The following is a 19890-nucleotide window of genomic DNA, read 5'->3' as shown; positions in this document are numbered from 1 at the left end:
TAACATTATTAATACTTAATTTAAAACTGCCATTGTTATTTGCTGCCAAGTATTTATCTGTTTTACGAATTAGATTGTAAAACGACTTTAATGAATAAACAGGATTCAGTACAGTGACTCTTCTGGTTGTCAGGACAACTGTCTCACAGTTTAATCAATACCCTTCGAACTATAAAGTATGTGACACAGGCAAATAAACATAAAACATACAACAACAAATTACTGTCCTGAACTTTCCTCACAGTCAGTTGGATCTTTTCAACCAGACAAAATTAAACTACACTCAAAGCTCGTACCTTGGTGCTCCACAGCTTGACAGTCCAGTCGAAGGAGGAGGTAACGAAGAGGTGGGAGAAGTCCAGGGGTCCTGCAGCTGTGTGGCAGTGGATCCCAGTGATGGGCCCGTGATGGCCCTCAAACATCTCACTAATGCCCGCTTTGCTGTGGAGCACACACAGATGAAGAGGGAGGGAGGGAGTTAAGTGCAAAACACACTGACAGATTACACCGAGCGTGACAAATTTCATTTTTTAAAGCAGCAGATGTTGAGTAATGACCTTCGTTTGTAATTGTGTTTGAATATGCATTTATGTACAGGGCACGAAGGAAACCTACAATGAAAATTCAAAGGATCAACAGTTTGTTCTCTTAGCTTTTTAATCGTCTGTGCAGTACATTAAGCGTGAAAGAAAGCAACAGGCTCAGACCTCTGCTGGATGTATTCACATTAATCATTTACTTATATCATGTGATTACCAGCAGGGTGGCAAAAGAGCGTGCAACCCCTCAACCACATGTTGCAGAGCTGTTACCAACTGAGGCTCTGATAATTAACGAAGAGAGGTAAATACTCAGCGTGAGTGATGCTTATGCATTATTAACTGCGATGAGAGTATCATACCATTGTAAATGAGGTGGAAAATTATTCCCCCAATTACAGAGGTGATTCTGCTGTGCGAAACGTAGCAGCTATCCCCTCTCTGTGGTCTCCGGGCATACTGCAGGACATTTAGCGAGGAGCTTGCACACTGACTCAGTGGCAGTCTCTGATTTAAGCCCACGTCTCTCTGCCGAGGACTCTCCGCTGTGAGACGAGCTCCGGTCTCTTAAATGAGAACATTGTGGGGATGAACTGCAGTTTTAATTCTCCCCAGGACGACCGACTGTAAACAAACTCTCTCACCCAGAGACGCGCACGCCGCACACACATACACACACTCGGACGAAGAAAAAAAAAAATAGGACAGGGAAAAAATGATTTGTTTCCCCTGCATGTGTGCCCTGTTTATGTTGAACGACCTTTACAAACACAACTGACAAGTGGAAAAGAAAAACAGGATGACTGGGCAGGAGTGAAACCTCAAACAGCAGGACGTCGAGTGTTGGATTTGCGTTGCACGGGGAAGTGAGTGGGCTATATTTATTTGACACATGGTCCTAGGTGGGCCTAACAAGACGCCTTAGTTTCCTGGCGGTCTTTTGCGAGGGACGCTGGGGACCGCGGTTGCTTATGAACGCACCTTCCATGACGACACGACATGTAGACAGAGCCGTCCTCGCTGCCCACCACGAAATTGTTGACATCTCCGAGAGGGAAAGACATGGAGGTGACAGCTACGGCTTTGGACTGCTTGAACACCAGCTCCATGCTGTCCTGTGGAGGGGAGGGAACATGGAACAACATCCGTAACGAGGTCCCGGCTCAGGCCTTATATTAACACACACTCTGCCAAGCACAACCTATAAAAATCTCTTGACAGTTTATTAATGCATAATCTAAATTCAACTAGCACTTTATAAAAAAAATTGACGTCTGACATCAAGGTCTTGGCAGCACGGATGAAATGACACAGCTAGCAAAGTTAATTTCCTTGAAAGTGAAAAATGAGTTGTAGAAGAAATGAGGGTAAAGCCGGGGGAAATACCAAACTGGAATGCTAAAACGTAGGATTCGGCCAAAATGTTTGACATTTAGCACGAACGGGAGGGACAGGAAGTGTGTGGAATGTGAAACTGAAGAGACAGAAAGTACACAAAATGTAAAAACTAAGCCCCAGTCTTTAAAAAAGAGGTGATGAAGAATTAACATAGCAATTAAACTTTATCGTAAAATCTTTGATCCAAAATTGTTTATTACAGTCAGAAAATCCTCCTCTGACCAAACCATGAATAAAAAAAAATGCCACCCCTACCCACACACACACACACACACACACACACACACACACACACACACAAACACGCACGTGCAATAGATGTGTTACCTGTGGCTGTGAAAGCATGTCCAGACTCCATGAGCACATCTTTCCATCGGTGGAGATGCTAATCAGGTTGTGGGCGTTCTGGGTGCCCACCACATTCACACAGTAAACTGGGTGCTGCGAAGAGAAAGGAGGGAGATTTTTTTAATAATCTTCTGCTGCATTTAAATTAAAAATTAAATACGATTCCAGTTGTGTCGGCGGTTCACTGCACCGTATGCGCTGCCGCAGACAGGGGGGTCCGCTGCACCGGGGTTCGCTTGTTGCTCCTGTTGTCCCACAGTACGATCTGGCCCGAGTACGTGCCCCCCACCACGACGTTAGGGTGGAACTTGGCAAATGCGGCCGACATAACAGCAGACTGTCAGAGAGAGGAGACAGTGGCATGATATTTAGTTTAACCTGGTAATAAAAAGATGAATGTTTGTAGTGACATCACACCAAGTTCAATCAACCAGAATGCACACACACTTTAAGGCTCATCCCTGGATCAATAATATACAATCTAGAAAAAATATGGCCTAAAAAACTACAAATCTGTTAAATCCTTTAACATTATACACAAGTTGACTGTGACATTTATGCATTTTCTGGACCTTCTGATCTATGTTCATGAGCTCTGTGGTGTCTGAAATAATGAGATTATGATATTAGGAAGTGGCTGAGATGAGATTCCTCTGCAGGCTGTCTGGGCTCAGCCTTACACACAGGGGTAAAGAGCTTTCTGAACATCCCACAAGGAGCCAGCTGCAATGGTTTATGAAATTATACATCTCATCTGGGTCGGGAACACCACAGGATCCCCTGGAAAATGTTGCTAGGGAGCGGGAGGTCTGAGCTGCCTTGGTTAACCCTCCTACCACCGAAAAATGGATGGATGGATTAATGTGTGATCCCTTTGGTGCATTATAGAGAAACCACATCCACCACCTGCTGGGACGGACTTCAGGGCGAAGTGTGAAACAGACCGGGCTGCAGGAAAAGGCAGCAGCCGAGGCGCACCGACTCCCCGTCTGAGGCCTGGTCCTATAGGGACACGGGATGATGGGATGTCACCTGTGTGGCAGGGAAGGAGCCTGATGGAGCAGCACCAATGGGATGTAGTTGGGCTGAACTCTATGCACAACAGGGAGCATAACTCCTGGAGAAGGGATGGACTCTCTTTATAGAGTCTGTGGGTGGCTCCACCTGGAGACGCTCATGTGGGCAACAATGGAGAAACCTAGATGGGCGCCATGGGAACGAACGGCCTCCCTGATCTGCACCCACACTGTTTGGGATGTCTGATGAGCTAAGTCATAGAAACACCATGTCTGAACATCGGGTAGCTCAGACGTGTATTGGTACCACAACAACACCTTGAGCCAAAGATCAATGATTGATTTGTGGTTGTATCATCAGATATGAGGATGGTAGGTGGACACCAGTAAAAAGAAAAAAAGAGTTCTCGAAGGAGGATTTTCGTTCATTCAGCTGGGGTTAGAGGAGATTAGTAGGAGAATTGCTGGCCCGCAAAAAAAGAAAAGAAAATCAAATTCATAGTAATTGATCTGAATATGCCACAAAGGCTCAAATGTGACCCATATCCAATTTGCTTTTGACAGTGTGAACAGCACAAGTTGCACTGAATCTGACATTTCTGAATCTGATTCAGGCCACTTTCAAATGTGGTAGTACTGGATCAGATTCAGATCCGATTTTTTCCAATGCGACCGCAGTGTGAACAGCTAAGGTGGATTTGATGTGACAAAAAATCGTATTTGAGCAAAAAAATTCCGAATTGAGCATTAAGACCTGCAGTGTGTGAACGTAGCCAAAATTGAGCAAAAACTTAGGTGTTCCTCCCTTGCCCCCCCCATCACCCCAGCCCTCCCTCCAATTTGGGATTAAATCAGTTCAGTCCTTTTTTCTGTTTTCCTGCTGACAAATAAACAGACACGGGTAAAAACATAACCTCCCTGGCAGTGGTAATAATAACTCTATTTTCCACTGAGGTAACTGACCGCAAGGCAGAACTGTATTAAATCACTGTCTGGCGAACTGGCTGCAAAATACTGCAAAGCTTTATATCAGCAACACTTGTGATCTTTAAAGTTGCCAGTAATCAGACGATGGTGAGCATCAACACGGATCTACTGTTCTTCTGCTTCGTATCAAAAGCTAAAAAACTGTTCTACGTATGCTCCCAAACACATCTTACTCCCCTCAGGTCTGTTTTCTTACTCTGTAAACAAAACCAAAGTGGTCAAACTAGTCAAGAGAAATATTATTTATTTTGGGATTATGATTTTGATTCTAGCTTTCAGGTGCATACACACTCTCTCTGCTCCACCTACTGCAACTTAAACTCAATATCTTGTCTGGAGGGACTTTCTTTTTCTCTTTCCAACTAAAAAATGTGATGCCTTGTTGAGGAAACTTTCATTTCGTGCCGACTTGGAGGCACGAAGAAAATTGCCTTCACACTTCTGTTCAGTTTTATTCATCTGAGCAGCGCGCCTGCATCTACATCCGCTCTGGAGGCAACGACATGTGGTTCTACTCAACTTGTCTTGCTGAAGGAGCCTCGGGGCAGGCATTATAATAAGGCTGGGCAGAAACGGAGGAGGCTCTGCTGCTGCTCTCCCAGCTCGCTCGTCTGAACACAGGGCCCTTGTTTAGATGCACATGATAACCAGCCCTGCCCCACACACTTAATCCTGCAGCACTGCTCGGATTCCATTCAACTCCTGCGCCACAGGTCTTCTCCGGCGCCTCACGAACATGTGTTTGTGGATAGATGTGGTGAAGGTGGATGCCAGCACGGTGAACTCACAATGTGGATGAAGGGGTATGTATGTGTGTGTGTGTGTGTGTGTGTGGGTGTGGAGGGTGGGGGGTGGGCGAGGGAGGAGAAGAGGGAGGGTTGGGTTTTGGCGGCGCTCCATGCTTGTCATGGAAGAAGCCACCCGTGAGGACGATGGGGAGGAGCGGGAGGAGGAGGAGGAAGAAGCAGCAGCAGCAGCGTTTGAGAGACTTTGCTTTGGGTACCTGACAGTGGAAGACGTACTCCGGCGTAGATTTCTTGTACTTCATGTTCCACACTAATGCCACCCCGTCTGGCTCGTGAGGAGCGTCCTCGTTGTTGTTGTATGAGGCAACCAGGAGTTCAGGATACTGGTGACAGAAGAAAGAAAGAAAAAAGGATGTCAGGGGGAGGCAGACGTGGCCCCCAGGCTTGGCTCCATGTGGACGAGCCTTGTTTGCGTCTGAATGCCTTAAAGACTGAGTAAACCTTTCCTCAAGATTTATGGTTTGTTTAAATCGCCCCCACCCCCTGAAAAACTTTGGTAAAACACGATTTTATTTCCTTTAATAATCTGAACCAAAAGTTGCATTCCCGAGGGCAGTCATAAGAAAACAACAGCTCAATGAGAATATTTTAAAATCTCAGTCGACCGAAGTGCCAGGGAGTGTAGAAACAGAAACAGAGAGATCATCCAGATGTAAATAAATAATTAACCTCTGCTCCTTCTATTACTTGATCTAGAGATTTACAGTCTGTGGGTGGATACATCATTTAAAATCACGTTGGGTGTGGACATGGCTCTAAACAGCAGTGAGCTCTGTGAACAAAGAGCTGGTGTTCAATCACTGTCAGGAGTTGTTGCATGATCATGCATTAAATGACCTTGGACACCAGAGGAAACAAATCATTACGGCCTCTGACTAAGTGACAATTTGTGTGGGACATAACTTACTTTTTCCTGAGGGACTTGTGGCTAAAAGTAAATGCTGTCAAACTCAAGCTATGTAATCATAAAGCATTATGGCTGCTCCGGGTTAAATTGTTTTAACAGGCATTTAGCAACGCACAACACCTATTGGTTCCATTTTATCGCATAAACACTATAAGTCTACTGTTGAGATTCTCATTTTCCGTCTAACCGGTGTCCTGCGTTTAATTATGAGTGAGTTGTAGAAAGAAAATTACCTGGGGGGACCAGTCGAGACAGGTGACGACACGATGTTTGGACCAGCGCTCATCCATGAACTGCCTGTTGAGGGAGAGCTTCGCTCCGGCCTGGATTTCACTGCGGGAAAACAAAGCACCACAAATCAATAAAAAAACACTTCTTCAAAAAAAAAAAAACAATTACAAGTCCTTTAACAACACTAGCTTGTCCAATTATTACCCCTCCTTCTCCTCCAGGTCACGGCCACTGTAGTCGAAGAAGAGGTCCACATGCTCTGATAGAGCCCGCTCAATAATGCGAGTGCTGTGGTCAAAGAAATTCACAAACTCCTCCGAGTGCAGGATCTGGAGTTTTTCCTCCTCAGTTAGCTCGTGGGGGGGTGCTGCACAGAGAATAAAACACACACACACACACAAAGAGAAACATAGTGAGGATTTCAGCTGCTCGTGGCTATTATAGATATGTGATGCTTTACAGGAACAGAAACCTCTTTGTACTCATCGGCTGTTGTACGTGAAATTGTAAAAAATTCCTCGAGAAACTGAAGTGGCACAGTTTCCGCCGAGTGTGTCAATTATACGTGGTCACTGATGGTGAAGTACCTTCCTCCTCCTCCTTCTGGTCTGGTTTCTCGGTCGGCGTCTCGGCCACCAGTTGAGGAGGAGCAATTTCTTCCTCTTCTTCTTCCTCTGTTGATGAAAAAAGTGAAACCTGTTTAACACTGGAGAACTCGCTGAGCGACGCTGTAAATCTCTTTGAATCAGCATATCACTGTAAAAAAGAAGAGGATTTTGTTTATGAGATTGGTTCTGTGGAAAGCTCAGACATAAACGGATTAAAAACCAAATTCGAAGTAACAACTTCCCCAAACCAGACAATCATGCCTCCATACAGACGTTTCATATACTTTTTAGTCACTACGTCTTCCATCTCTATTATTTTCTGCTTTCAATAAAAAAGCTTCACCCGGTGATTATGGGCACAGCAATTGACTGATTTTGTATGGCTGCCTTGCATTTGTTTGGTTTGTCAGCACAATGTCGCCTTTCAAAAAGAACCTGCTGCTCTAAAGCAGGGAAGTTTGTCGTTTGTGTTAAAGGGACACAGCGCAGCGGGTGTCTTGTTGTCATAGGGACCCCTGTCTTTCCCAACTGTTAATGAGACTCTAGCCATTCAATGGAGAGTTGAGTTGTCAGTGTAGCTGTTTCCTCTGTGTCCCCCCAGTAGCAGGTTTGCCCCCTTCTAGGCCACGGGGCAGCGGGGCAGAGGGTGTGGAGCAGCTGCCCGGGGCCCGTACTATTGGTCTGACCAGATGACGGCATGGTGCAAAAAGCAGATGGTGATGCTGGGATTGTCTTGTGCTCTTCAGAGGTGGCATGGGGATGGCACAGAGGTTTTCCGCCTGATTGCCCCGAGACAAGCTTCTCCCTGAACGGCAAGCCTATGCAATTACCATCCTAGCAGGAGGTCCCGCAACTCCTATTCAACCTCAGAGAATGTACAACAAAATACAGGCCCGACCAGCTGGCAAACTGCACACCGGTTCTACCTCAAAGGAGATGAACATGCTTTTTCAAAACACATCTCTTAGAGACAGTATATAGCTTATGCTTTCAATGTAAAAAAAAAAAAAAAAAAAAAAGGTAGCAAAAGCAGGACAAAACAGATTCATGAGCAGAGGGGGAAATACTTGTCTGGTTCCTGCCAGCATTTATCTTGATATGAACCTTATATTTAATCTAGGATGACAGCACCACATGCCAGAATTTCCTTCCTACTGAGATAATCTAAATGATAATGTCATCTGTCACTTTGTCCATAAAGTGATTTATCCCCGTTCTCGGATGGAGGTTTGGGGGAAGAAGGTTATTGGGTGCACTGATGAGTTTACAGAACTGGGTTGATGACACAAGCCATTTCAATGTAAGGCCATACTCTGCAACCAACAGGAGAAGGTTAAAATCTTTCCTTTCAAGGGCCTCAATCAGGCTTAAAGGAAAACAGTAATCACTGTCTTTCAGCTAGTCCCGGCCGTGCTCGTCAGCCCTTTCCGTGGCGAGGCAGCCAGAGCAATCAACCTGCCAGGCATTAGGAGCGGATAGACAATCTGAAAATAAAGGGTATAATGCACCTGCCAGCCAAAATGGCCATTTGGAGAAAAGCTAGTGATCCTGGTGACCCCGCTGGGGATGTGTAGAGCGGGGGGGGGCAGTAGCGCCTAGCGAGGGTGGGTGATGGAGGAAAAAGAGAGGGGGAAGGTGGGAGGGGGGTTGGGGTTGCATTTAACAGAATTCACCCGAATCACCAATGTCCCATACACTGACACCTCCTCTCAAAGCAGGCCCAATTATGGCTTTTGTACCACTTAAGAAATAAAAGCTTTTCTGGGGGGGGTGTGTGAAGCCGGACAGGAGAGGGGGGGGGGGGGGGGGGGGGTAATCAAAGGTCTTCGTCAATGGACAATATATTAATGCAAACACAGCATGCAGCCAGTGATGTACAATGATAAAAAACTAAAATGACATTTGCAGGTGTCTTCCACTTTCTATATGTCCCAAAAGATCACGTCTGTCTTCTTCGTCTGTGTCAGGCCAGATAAAGGCACATGACAAAAAACCCCACAAGACAAAACTCCTACCGGCGTAAACACACCGCAGCACAAACATGTCATTTTTGTTTCCTAAAATAGAGTACTTCAAGCACTAGTTATCAAAATTGCAGGAGTTGTCCTGGGTGAGCATATGTAGCTGTGACACATTTCAAAGCGCTGCAAGGTGAATAAAAACAAAGACACATGAGCCATCAGCTTTTGTCCGTATGATATCACCATGAACCAGGAGTCTATCTGCGGTTACACACATGAGGTCGACTGGTCACCAACATGCCCATGCTAGGGAGAAATCCCAAAACCAGGACCTCACAGATGACACACAAACCTGCACTCGTCCTCTTGTTCAGTGAAAGTAAAAACAAAAGCCAGGTCATAAAGGTGTAAAAACTGAAACCATACAACTGAGGCAGGAAAAAAAAAGAAAACAGATATATGAATTTTTTCCTTTGAAAATTATTAGCTGCGCTACGACAGTGGGGCACAATAGATATTTCACAGTTCTAATCATCAAGTGCATAAAAGCTGACCACAATTACAAGTGGCACTTGAAACAAGAAGGCCATTAAGGGCTTTTGTGATTAAAAGTTTTAACCCGCTTCTGAATTCAGAGTGATTAAAACAATCACATTCAATTAAATATTAGATTTACTAAACTGCTCCACGTACCTATTCCTAACAAGCCTTTTGAAACGGCGTAGCGGACCAACCACTCAACACACACACACACACACTCACACACACACCCCTCAGCTCCCCTCAACCTCCAACAATATCTTACTCCATAATTACAGCCTCTTGTTGAGGAGTGCATACTGATGCTGCATTACCTACTATTGGTGTAGTCGGAAATACTGTAGCGGCCGCGCCACACACGTTCAATCTGTGGGTTGTATCAATGAATTAACATTATCAAAAAACTATGTGTTGGTGAATAAAGGTGAACAAATGTTAAAATAAAAGTCATCTTTATAGAGGTGTGGACACCTGGGATGAGATTTCAGGGCACCACACTAGGCCAACAAAGATGGCGCTGTACGACGCACTACTACTGTCCATAATGTAAAAAATGAAGATGCACTCTCCTTGACTGTTCAGGGGTCGATAGGGCAGGTGGTGTAAAACTAAAAAAAAGAAAAATTAAATCTTAAACTCCTTTCTCGGAGGTGTCTTGCCGACACTGTGGGAACCCTCGGTTTGCAGCAGCCGGGGCACGGCCGCCGCTCCCTCTAATGCCACCGCCCGCTGACCTTGAGAGTGCTGCGCCGTTGCCTCCTTTTGACAACATGATAAATCGCTCAATCACAGAACAGGCCCCGACGCCACCCCACACATCAAAAAAAAAAAAAAATGTGCCGAGGGGGAGCAAGCTGGGAAAGGGGATGCCGTCTCATTGAGTGCCAGAAGTGATGGTGTGAAAATGCACAATGTCACTGAGTGTGTTTTGTTATGTGCCTGTTCGGTGAAGAGAGAAGACAGGGAAGCGAGGGAGTTGATGAAATGATTACATAGTGGCAGAGAGGGGAAGGGGGGCCTCGCGTTGAACAGCTGGCAGAAACCATCGTTGTTTAACACAGTTTTACAATGCCCGGTAGAGTCCAGAGTAAAGAGCGACAAGGAACAGAGGGATGCTCTTCATCCTTCACTAGTTCTGCTCATAGTTTTCCACAAAATCACACAATTTCGTCTTCCTTCGCGCCGCACGCCACCTCAGAATTTTCTACACATCACCTGATCGGAGGCAACTGACAATCAGTACACTGTTTAAAATCCTAACCAGGCTTTCAAGGATGTTTTAAAGAGATGTGTTAGCTGATGCAAGTAAATTGTGAAAAGAGCTAAAAAGACAAGACTTGTTCCCGTAGCTCTAATTTGAGGTTTTGTCATTTCCGTGACTGGCTCTCTGATATGTGATAAAAATAGAATAAAATAAGAATAAGAAAAAGGAAGAAAAAGAAAATCCTAATCAGGATTTCAGTGGAGCGCGTCATTCACCATCTGTCATTACATAAATCGACCCCGAACGAGCAGCACACCCACAAATATTGCATATTTTATGGAACATGTGTTCAACATGTGGATGTTAGTAGTAGCCCCCCGATATTCTCTTTGTCCAACCACATGAAAGCTTCGGCGCAGCAATTACATACATATCGACATGCTTCAGAGGCAGTCAGCAGTCGTATGCACGGCGCTTCATATCTTCCCCCTCGATCGCAATTCTCCTTCCTGTCACTGGTTTTCTCATCTTGCTCATTAATTATACCGAAGCGGGGTTTGGTTGTAGAGCTGCGTACTAGGCTCAGGGGAGCAGAGTTTGTCTGAATGTAATCTCTGCTCTGACTTCTTATGTTTCCTGGGCCCCCCATTCTTCCCCCCTTTACTTTCATCTCAGAGCTTGGTAAAATCAAATCTCTCCCACTTGTTGTTCATTTCCGGTAGCCACTTGTGCATTCATACACCCCGCAATACCCCTGTGAAGAAATGGTGCACTCCTCATGCAGCACAACACAACATCTGTTAGCCAAGGAGCCAAGAAGCCATACATTTTAATGGACCAAAAAGCATCTCTGTGTATTCAGATATTCAAGCGCAGAGCAGTTTGTGTTTTTCCAAGGTTAACCTGTAACGACTTTATGTGAGAGTCACCTTCTTTTTGCTGGGTCGTGGCAGGTGTCTGGGTCTCTTTTGTGTAGGTCACAGTTTCACGTGGAGGGAAGTCCACTTGTGTGACTTTGGCCATTCCCAGCTTTGGCGTCCCTCGCCTACAAGTACAAAACAACTCACACTTTGCACAACATCACTATGAAACAATAAATGATTTAACGAGAAGAAGAAAAAAACATACAAATCAATGCTATCACTACAAGTTTTCTCATCTGTTTTTGATTGATTGATTCTCACCTCCTCAAGGGCAAATAAATGAGTGTATCATGAGATGGCAAAGGTTTCAGATTAGTTTAACAACCAGTGTGAATTCATTAAAAAAAGGTTTCATCTGACCACTCTTGCATGCATGACTTGACTTTTTTTTTTTAACTGCATAATGACTCTCAAACACAATCATGCCATAGATTGAGAGAAGGGAAAATGACCAGGAAAGGAGAGAAGAGAGTGTCCAGTACCCCAGCTCAGAATCAGAGTGAAGTTGAAGAGTGGACGGGTCAGAGTCCCAGTGCAGAGTCCTGGTTAGTGTCACGGCAACAAGGCGGCATTAGTGAGAGAAACAGGCAAGCACAAATGAGGAGAGGAAATATAGTTAGCTGTATGGCAACACAACATGCTGATCGGATCTAAGGCCTCAAATCAGACACACTTGCATGTTATCAAAACACACTTAAAGCTGGATTTTCCAGGTCAAATCAAGCATTGAATCTGTCTTCACAACACAACAAAGGATGTAAGAGTGTATCTGCTAAAAATGAATGGACACAGGCCCTCTGAGTGGGATGACACAGGGTGTAATGTGCAGCCTGCAGGGCTGATACAGCCTGAACTGTGTCACCGACAAGGCTCTGAGTGTTGTATGGACAGAGAGGCAAGGAGGGAGAGAGAACCCTCAGGGAGAAAACATGACCTCCATGTGTGTAGGAAATGGCCATGCTGGTGAGGGAAATGAGTCAACACGTAGGGGGAACAGCTCCCTGGGCCTGATGGGACACTGGGGGAGCTTGGATTTCAGCCCAGTGAAGGGGCTCTAATTAGGGGTTAAGAAGTCCCCCAGGCATCACAGCAGCCCGCTGTTTTATTGTTAATTTAGGATCGTCCTAATTCAATGGCACACAAATTAAATAAACATGCACTCAGTTGGCATAAACTCCTCATCATTCACTGTAATGGCATGAGACTTTGTGAAAAGTTTCAGCTCGGTTTGTATAATCAGCCTCTACATACGTTCATTACCTTTACGCAGAGTTTAAGGCGATGCGAAGCTTACCAAGCAAAAACAGATCTAAACCTCATTAAGGCATTTTTTAAAAACACTTCTTAACTAAATTGCTGTGCAACATTTGCATTTTAAGTGGCTTCGAGAAGCTGTGGCGAGGACACTGGAAACATTTGCTTGATGGCATGAGCATAAATGAGCACAAAAAGAGCACAAACAAAGCTGTTTGAGGAGATTTAAGATGAGTGAGGTTCAGTAAAACACCTTTTAACATCTTGCCCTTAAGAAATAAGCCTTATTTATTACAAATAAAGATCAAGTTGTTTTTTGACTCAGTGTTAATGTGCCTTGTGCCTGTGTATTAGTGTGTGCGTGTGTGTACCTGGGTCCCACGGCTCCATCAGAGTCCTGGCTCCCTGCCTCACTTGGCGTGCCTGCCGATTTGGCAGTCGGAGACGTGGGAGGAGGGACTACATAACGAGACAGACAATAATAATTTGTTACAATGTAAAGATGCTGAGCTTTACACAATACACAGTACAAATACAATCACGCAGCAGTGGCAGCTTTGTTACTGCGAATGTTGGACAAATGTTATCAACTGTTGGAGGCAGATTTCCTGATGGGAACAATATTACTGAGCATATTTTTTAAAGTTTGAATCTAGTAGCAAAACAAGGTAAGAACAAAAAAACAAACATAAAGCTGCAGAAAGATAAACACACATTCAGGAACAAGGCATTAAAAAACACAATTATGCGTCTTTATTGCAAAAAATACTTGATTTAATCTCAAGAACTGCATAAATAAGCAGAACAGACAGACTATTACATAAATGCAAAAAACATGATGGTTTTTGTCACAACTGTTACTAATTTGTCTTCATGTTTGAGGTCTTGAAGATTTTTGTGTGGATCTCTTCTGCCACCTATTGGTTAAAACATGAAAATGCTCCAAAAAGCCAGCTCTGCAGAGACTGTATTACTGTAGGGTTGTCCTGGGGGATACGAGTATTATTTTACAAATATTTGCTTCCTTTATCAGGGTACTTGTATTGTTCTAGTGTTTACAGACATTTTTGTGGAATATTATCAAAAGTGAGACTGATTTACTTTTATTCAAAAGCTCCTGTGAGGAAACTGTGCTGTGAAAACCTGCAAGAATAAAATGAAAACATGTTTTTCCTCTTTCTACTTGGCCTCAGTGTTTTAATTTTTTTCTTTGTGACATTTACTTAGTGAAGTGTCTGCTAATAAATCTGCAGGTGGCGACCCCTAAAAACGGTGAAATGGACAATAGACTCAAGAACAGAGACAGATTTTGAATTTCGCTGTGTACTTGGGCGCTATTAATCTGACAGGGACACACTAATTTGACTAATTACACTAAAAATTTGGTTGAATAGACATTGCAGTTAAACTTTACCTCTCATTGTTTACCTGCTTCTGAACTGTCTGAGCTCAGTCTGGCCTTTAACATGATCACATAATCTCTCATATTGGCGTCACAAGGCAGAGTTGGCCGATAAAGAACATTGCACATAACAAATCTGTACGTTTTAGGTCATTTTCCTACGGCTTTGTTCGACTTTGGAGGGCTTTGTATTAAGATGGCAACACTTCCTAAGCTGGTTACTGAGTTTCAATACAGTTTATACTTAAAATGAACCTTTGCATTTTTTCTAAATAACACATACATAGATACAAACATCATATAGGCAAATAAAGAGTATGTTTATATGGTTTAAGAGCAGAGACCTAGGTAACTATGTAAGTACAATCAACAGGTAAAATGAAACATACCAACAACGGGACCCTCTGAGGTTATGCCCATACTCTGTAGCAGCGCATCAGCTTCACGCCTCTTCTTCTCCAGGTCAGAGTCATCCTGGTGCTGCGCTGTATCTTTCAACTGGTCTGCCTGGAAACGTAAGAATGCATCATCCATCAATAATACGATCTCTAAATATCCACATTACATCGCTATGATCACAGGCAGTCAACATCTGTTCTATACTTTTATCCACCAAAATATTTTAGAGAAAAGGACAAATTCAATGATAAAACAAAGATGATGAATCCCAATTTAATTATGAAAAAAAAAAAAAAATTCCACAACTGTGGACCGTTGTATAGTTTCAATCAACTCATTTCCAATAAGGCTCTCAGAAATTAACATCAGTGAATAAGAAGACAACTTAAAAACTACAAAATAAAATAGTTTCAGTAACTAACATCTTGCTAAAAATGTTTTTTTCATGACACCAGATTCCTGATTACTGCACTGAGAGACTTCAGCACATCCTCAAATTCTGACTTATTACCTGACTAATTTGCATTCGCTGCAGAGCCAGATTGTATGTCAACTACAGCACCACAGAGCAGAAGATGCAGAGTGAAAGAAGACGGAGTCAGCAGCAAGGAAAAATATGTGAACTCTGCTTTCTGCATTGATTGATCCGAGTTTCATCTGAGGCACAAATGTAGACAGCGTCTCAACATTAATCTCATACATACATATATGTATAATCATTGGTCTTTATTGAACAAAACCGTAAAATGTTCATTCTGGTGTTGGAATAAGTAGGTGAACACTTTGGATTTTATAACTGGTCAAACATCTTCAGGCACCAATGACCAGCTCTTCCAGCAGCTGCTGATCAGACCTGCACAATGTTCAAGGGGAATTTTGGACCATTTTTCCAAGAGCAGATATTCTCAGGATGTCTCTTCACAGCATCTCTACTGGGCTATGGTCTAGTCTGACTGGTTCGCTGCATCCACCAGTTAGTACTGAGCAGCCGCAGGTGGACAGTCGCCCTGACATCATCCTGTAAGACATCTTGATAAACTTAGGAATTCATTTTCTCCTTGATTACGGCAAACTGTCCAGGCCCAGATGCAACAAAGCAGCCTCACATCATGATGCTCCCTCTGTTAGAGAAGAATGACACTTTTCTATATAGTTTGTGTAGTTAATGGTCAATCCCTCTATCATTATGGTGGAGAGCTATGAATTAGAGGATTTTTCTGTTAGATTACTGTTGGAGACAGTTATCTGCCTTACTTTCTCTCTGAGGAACATGCCATGGCCACGGTCCCTCTCTGCCGTCTTAAATCTCACTTTCCGGCGGTTTGCAGACACAACTAGCGCTAGATGATAACAGTCGTCGTCACTGGATAACACTATTGCGTGGGGGAAGAGAAACTATTGTTGCTCTCCCATCTCCTGGCTGGTGTGAATCTTTATCTTAATGTTTATGCCCAGGCCAGCAGCCAATAGGATGTTAGTGCATCTCCCCTCCCCTTTGCAGGCACTGTCCACCTTTCTAGTATCAAGAATCTGAGCTTTGCTGTTTGACCCTCAGATCTGAGGTGGCATCACACATTTATGTTGTGTTGACAACCCTTCTGTTCTCCTTGATCAAGTAAATAAACTCCTTCAGCATAAGACATCCAGGACTCTGGTTCTTCTTCTCTGGCATCACCTCAGATTCCTCCCTATCCCCCTCCACCGTACTTGAGGATAATGTTTTTGTGTTGAGAGTGATTGTGCTCCATCGTCTCACCAAATGATTCAAGCTTAGGTTCATTCAGTTCATAAAACATCTACCATGTAGTGTTGTGGAGCGGCATGGTGCTCTTTGGTAAACGTCAGCGCTGCAGCGATGTTTCTTTGAAGAGCAACAGCCGTCTTCTGTGGTGTCCACACACGGACGGACAGCATGCTTTATTCAATATGGTAGACTCAGAAGAAAATAGAGATGATTCCTTAAAGGGATAGTTCAACATTTTGGCAAATTGGCCCATTGCCATAATTGCTATAGTCATAGCAGTAGGTTTGTTACCTTTAATTGTAGGTGTAAGCTATTTTTAGTACAGCGGAGCGCAGCAGCTGGCTGCTCAGAGCTACGCTATGGAGGCTAACGGAATTTCTTGGTTTCCCTCATTAAACTCATCAAATACAAAATCCCAAAACTCCACAGCGCTTTTGTAGACAAGTTGTGACCTGCACAACCACCACGCTATGAGATAATGACGGAACGATACGAAACGGAGTCGTTTTCGAGGTAAATACATACAAAACCGCTGATGCGCGTTGCGTTCAGGGACAGTTTTTCAGCAAGCAGTCTCCGTATTTACCCTGTATTTACCTCGAAAACGGCTCCGTTTCGTATCGTTCCGTCATTATCTCATAGCGTGGTGGTTGTGCAGGTCACAACTTGTCTACAAAAGCGCTGTGGAGTTTTGGGATGTTGAATTTGATGAGTTTAATGAGGGAAACCAAGAAATTCCGTTAGCCTCCATAGCGTAGCTCTGAGCAGCCAGCTGCTGCGCTCCACCGTACTGAAAGTAGCTTACACCTACAATTAAAGGTAATGAACCTACTGCTATGACTATAGCGATTATGGCAATGGGCCAATTTGCCAAAATGTTGAACTATCCCTTTAAAACCCTTAGCCGTTACTCTGAACTTCTTTGTCTCATTACTGATCGTTCTGCCTCTTAGCTGGACACTGTAACTGAGATGACTTTGTAACTCTTTCAGCTTTATGCAAATCACCTATTCTTGATCTTACGTCTTCCAAGATCTCTTGTTTTGTTGGCCTGGTTCACAAACGCAGACAATTCTTGGAATACACAACCACCTCAAAAAAAACGTTTGAGTACTTTTTAAATCGCTTTCAAAGAAGCTCTAACACATCTCAAATCTTGTTTCACTCTCTCGACTCCGGGTTGACGACTCCCCCAGACTTTAATAAGCTTTTGTTAATGCTATTAGCCAAGGGGTTCACATACTTTCTTGCAACCCACACTGTGAGTGTTTTAATAATATTTTACGCACAAGAATATATGGTGATTTGCATGATATTAGTAGATTGTGTTTGTTCATACAGTAACTGTCACTTGGATGAGGATCTGACCATATTTGAGGTATTTATCCTATCGGTTTCACCTAGTTATTCTTGCCAATGTATACAAAACACCATATAGAAAATGTATATAGAAGACAAATCTATAGAAAAAGAATATATCCAAAATCTGGTCTATATAATGCCTTTGAACACCAAGTTGCCTGCTGGAGGTGTGAATGTCTCGACCAGCTCCAGACCAAATTGTGGCACATTGGAGGCACTAACAGAGAGTGTGTGAGAGTGTGTGCTACCTGGCATTGTGGCACGTTATAGAAAACAACTCATGGACACTTGATAACTGACCCAGGTGGATAATACACGATAGTAGCATTGTGCTGTTGTCATCACATCATACCAAAATTAAGAATTTTCATTCACTCAACTTACTGTCAATCAACGCACACAAAAAAAACGTTTTCCCTTGTTGACTTTGTTTTGACAGCCTAGATCATCAATATGAAACGCACTGTCTACACAGCACACAGACATACAGTGCAGTGTGTGTAAATAGCACCAGTGTGAAACCCTTGAGACAATCGTGATATAAAATAATGTAAGTTCACATCTAATTATGCTAATTCAATTATCTAAATGTATGTCTATATCTCATTCAAGGTGGTTTCACAAACACAAACCAAGTATAAATTACTTACTAATAAAACAATGTTTCTGATGCTAAGATCGATATACCAAGTCTTTCTGTAAGGCCTTGGTACATTCTGTATATATCTGTCAACATGACCATAATTTTCAAGTTTTCTTGAGCTCTAAACTACATTTGATACATATGCAAATAGTGGCTATGAGTGATTTCTTTCTGCATCTGGACTCCAGAAACTCACTAGAATTAAGTGCAGGGACAGAATTTGCATTTGAATTGAGTAACGGCTTTCACTCACACTGAGCCATTAATGGTTTTGAATGCGTTTCTTCTCCATATTCCTTTTTTCCCCCTTCAATATCAGTGAATATTCAAAACATTTACAAAGACTTACACATACCTCTTTCTTCTTGCGCTCCTCCTCCTTCCTTTTCTTCTCCTCTCTGATTTGTGCCAAGCGTTGCTTCTTCCTTTCAAGCTCTGCTTTCAGCTCACTCTTGTCCGACATAATGCCACAGCTGTGAACAAAACAACATATTTCTTGTTTATCTTCGCCTTATACAAAGAATACATTGAAAAATATTGTATTTTTTGAAGCTGAATCCTCTCTAGGTTATAAGTCTAAAGTGTGTTTAATAAAAGCCCCCTGGCATCAAGTTGCCTCCCTGCATTTATTTGTACAGTGCACTGGCGGAAAAAAATAAAGGCAGTGCGTTGAAAGCAGGTTTCTATATATATAAAAAAAACAAACACCCATCCATCCCCTGATGATGCTCTCAGCTTCAGCACCACCTTGATATTATGTACCAGCTTCAGGATGCAGGTGAGACAGTCCTGACTGAGTGTCCAATTGAATTGAGCTTTCCCTCCTCCTCTCTGCAGCTGAGATAAAGTTATCCGTGTTAGCTGTCCGGGTGGCTCAGACAGACCGACGGACAGCCTCACCTCTCTGCTACACGCCGTGACAAACCACACCAGTGTTGACCAGTCATTGTCAGAGAGCCAACACACACACAGACGGACAGACGGACAGGGAGCCGCACCCTGCAGCGGTGTCGACAGTTCACCGGGTTAGCTTAGCATAGTGGGTTGGTCTATCCCCTCTCATTTACTCCCATCCACCAAGAAGATGTTATGTACGCTCTTTAAACTACAAACATGGTTCAAATTCACACGATGTTTTTAATGTTTTTTTATACCAATCACGACGGAGCTTCATTGAAAAATCTCGCTCGCACCCAATCGGCCTCGGTCGCCGCTAGCGTTAGCCTTACATGTTATGAATGCCACCGTTGTTGTAAAAAAAACACATAATTGTTAATACAGCATGGAGTTTGGTGTAGTCTACCTTGTTACAAAGCGTTTCACATCGAAAAGAAAACGTCATTTTTAACCATTCAACACGTTACCTATAAGTGGAAGTAGTGTAGCATTAGCTTTTATTTGTTAGCGGTTAGCTTTCGGTTGCACTGATCGCACACATAATAAAAACAAGTCGGGCAACAACTACAGCAACAGATGCAAATTAAGTCCTACAGATGTGTATATTTGTAGTTAAAGTGACTCTTAATGTGCAAATAACCAACCTTGAAGCAGGTTTTCGACCTGACACCACACACACAGCCAAAACAACTTGCCAACCCAACTACAGGAGCCGGGAAGT

The 19890-nt window shown here is 43.3% G+C and overlaps 1 protein-coding gene across 3 annotated transcripts in view; it reads right to left on the bottom strand.

Moving 5' to 3' along the window:
• Positions 1-19890, bottom strand: part of dync1i2a (dynein, cytoplasmic 1, intermediate chain 2a) — a 22118-nt gene extending 2228 nt beyond the window's left edge. Inside the window, exons 1-14 of one of the 3 annotated variants that reach the window (XM_085765702.1) lie at positions 19814-19890; positions 18628-18745; positions 14514-14631; positions 13094-13181; positions 11921-12010; positions 11475-11590; positions 6820-6906; positions 6437-6599; positions 6235-6334; positions 5292-5417; positions 2476-2622; positions 2265-2378; positions 1521-1654; positions 297-441 (exon numbers count right to left, since the gene is read on the bottom strand). In XM_085765702.1, the coding sequence (XP_085621828.1) occupies positions 297-441; positions 1521-1654; positions 2265-2378; positions 2476-2622; positions 5292-5417; positions 6235-6334; positions 6437-6599; positions 6820-6906; positions 11475-11590; positions 11921-12010; positions 13094-13181; positions 14514-14631; positions 18628-18735 (1536 nt within the window). In that variant the 5' untranslated portion in view covers positions 18736-18745; positions 19814-19890. The remainder of the gene's footprint in view (positions 1-296; positions 442-1520; positions 1655-2264; positions 2379-2475; positions 2623-5291; positions 5418-6234; positions 6335-6436; positions 6600-6819; positions 6907-11474; positions 11591-11920; positions 12011-13093; positions 13182-14513; positions 14632-18627; positions 18746-19813) is intronic. The other 2 variants (XM_085765703.1, XM_085765704.1) reach the window with 2 other exon arrangements.

The sequence above is a fragment of the Trachurus japonicus genome, chromosome 21 (assembly GCF_045865225.1).
Source record: "Trachurus japonicus isolate A0001 chromosome 21, Traja_1.0".
Taxonomy (NCBI): Eukaryota; Metazoa; Chordata; class Actinopteri; order Carangiformes; family Carangidae; genus Trachurus; species Trachurus japonicus.
The sequence above is the reverse complement of the archived record's forward strand: the minus strand, read 5'-3'. Positions and strand labels throughout refer to the sequence as shown.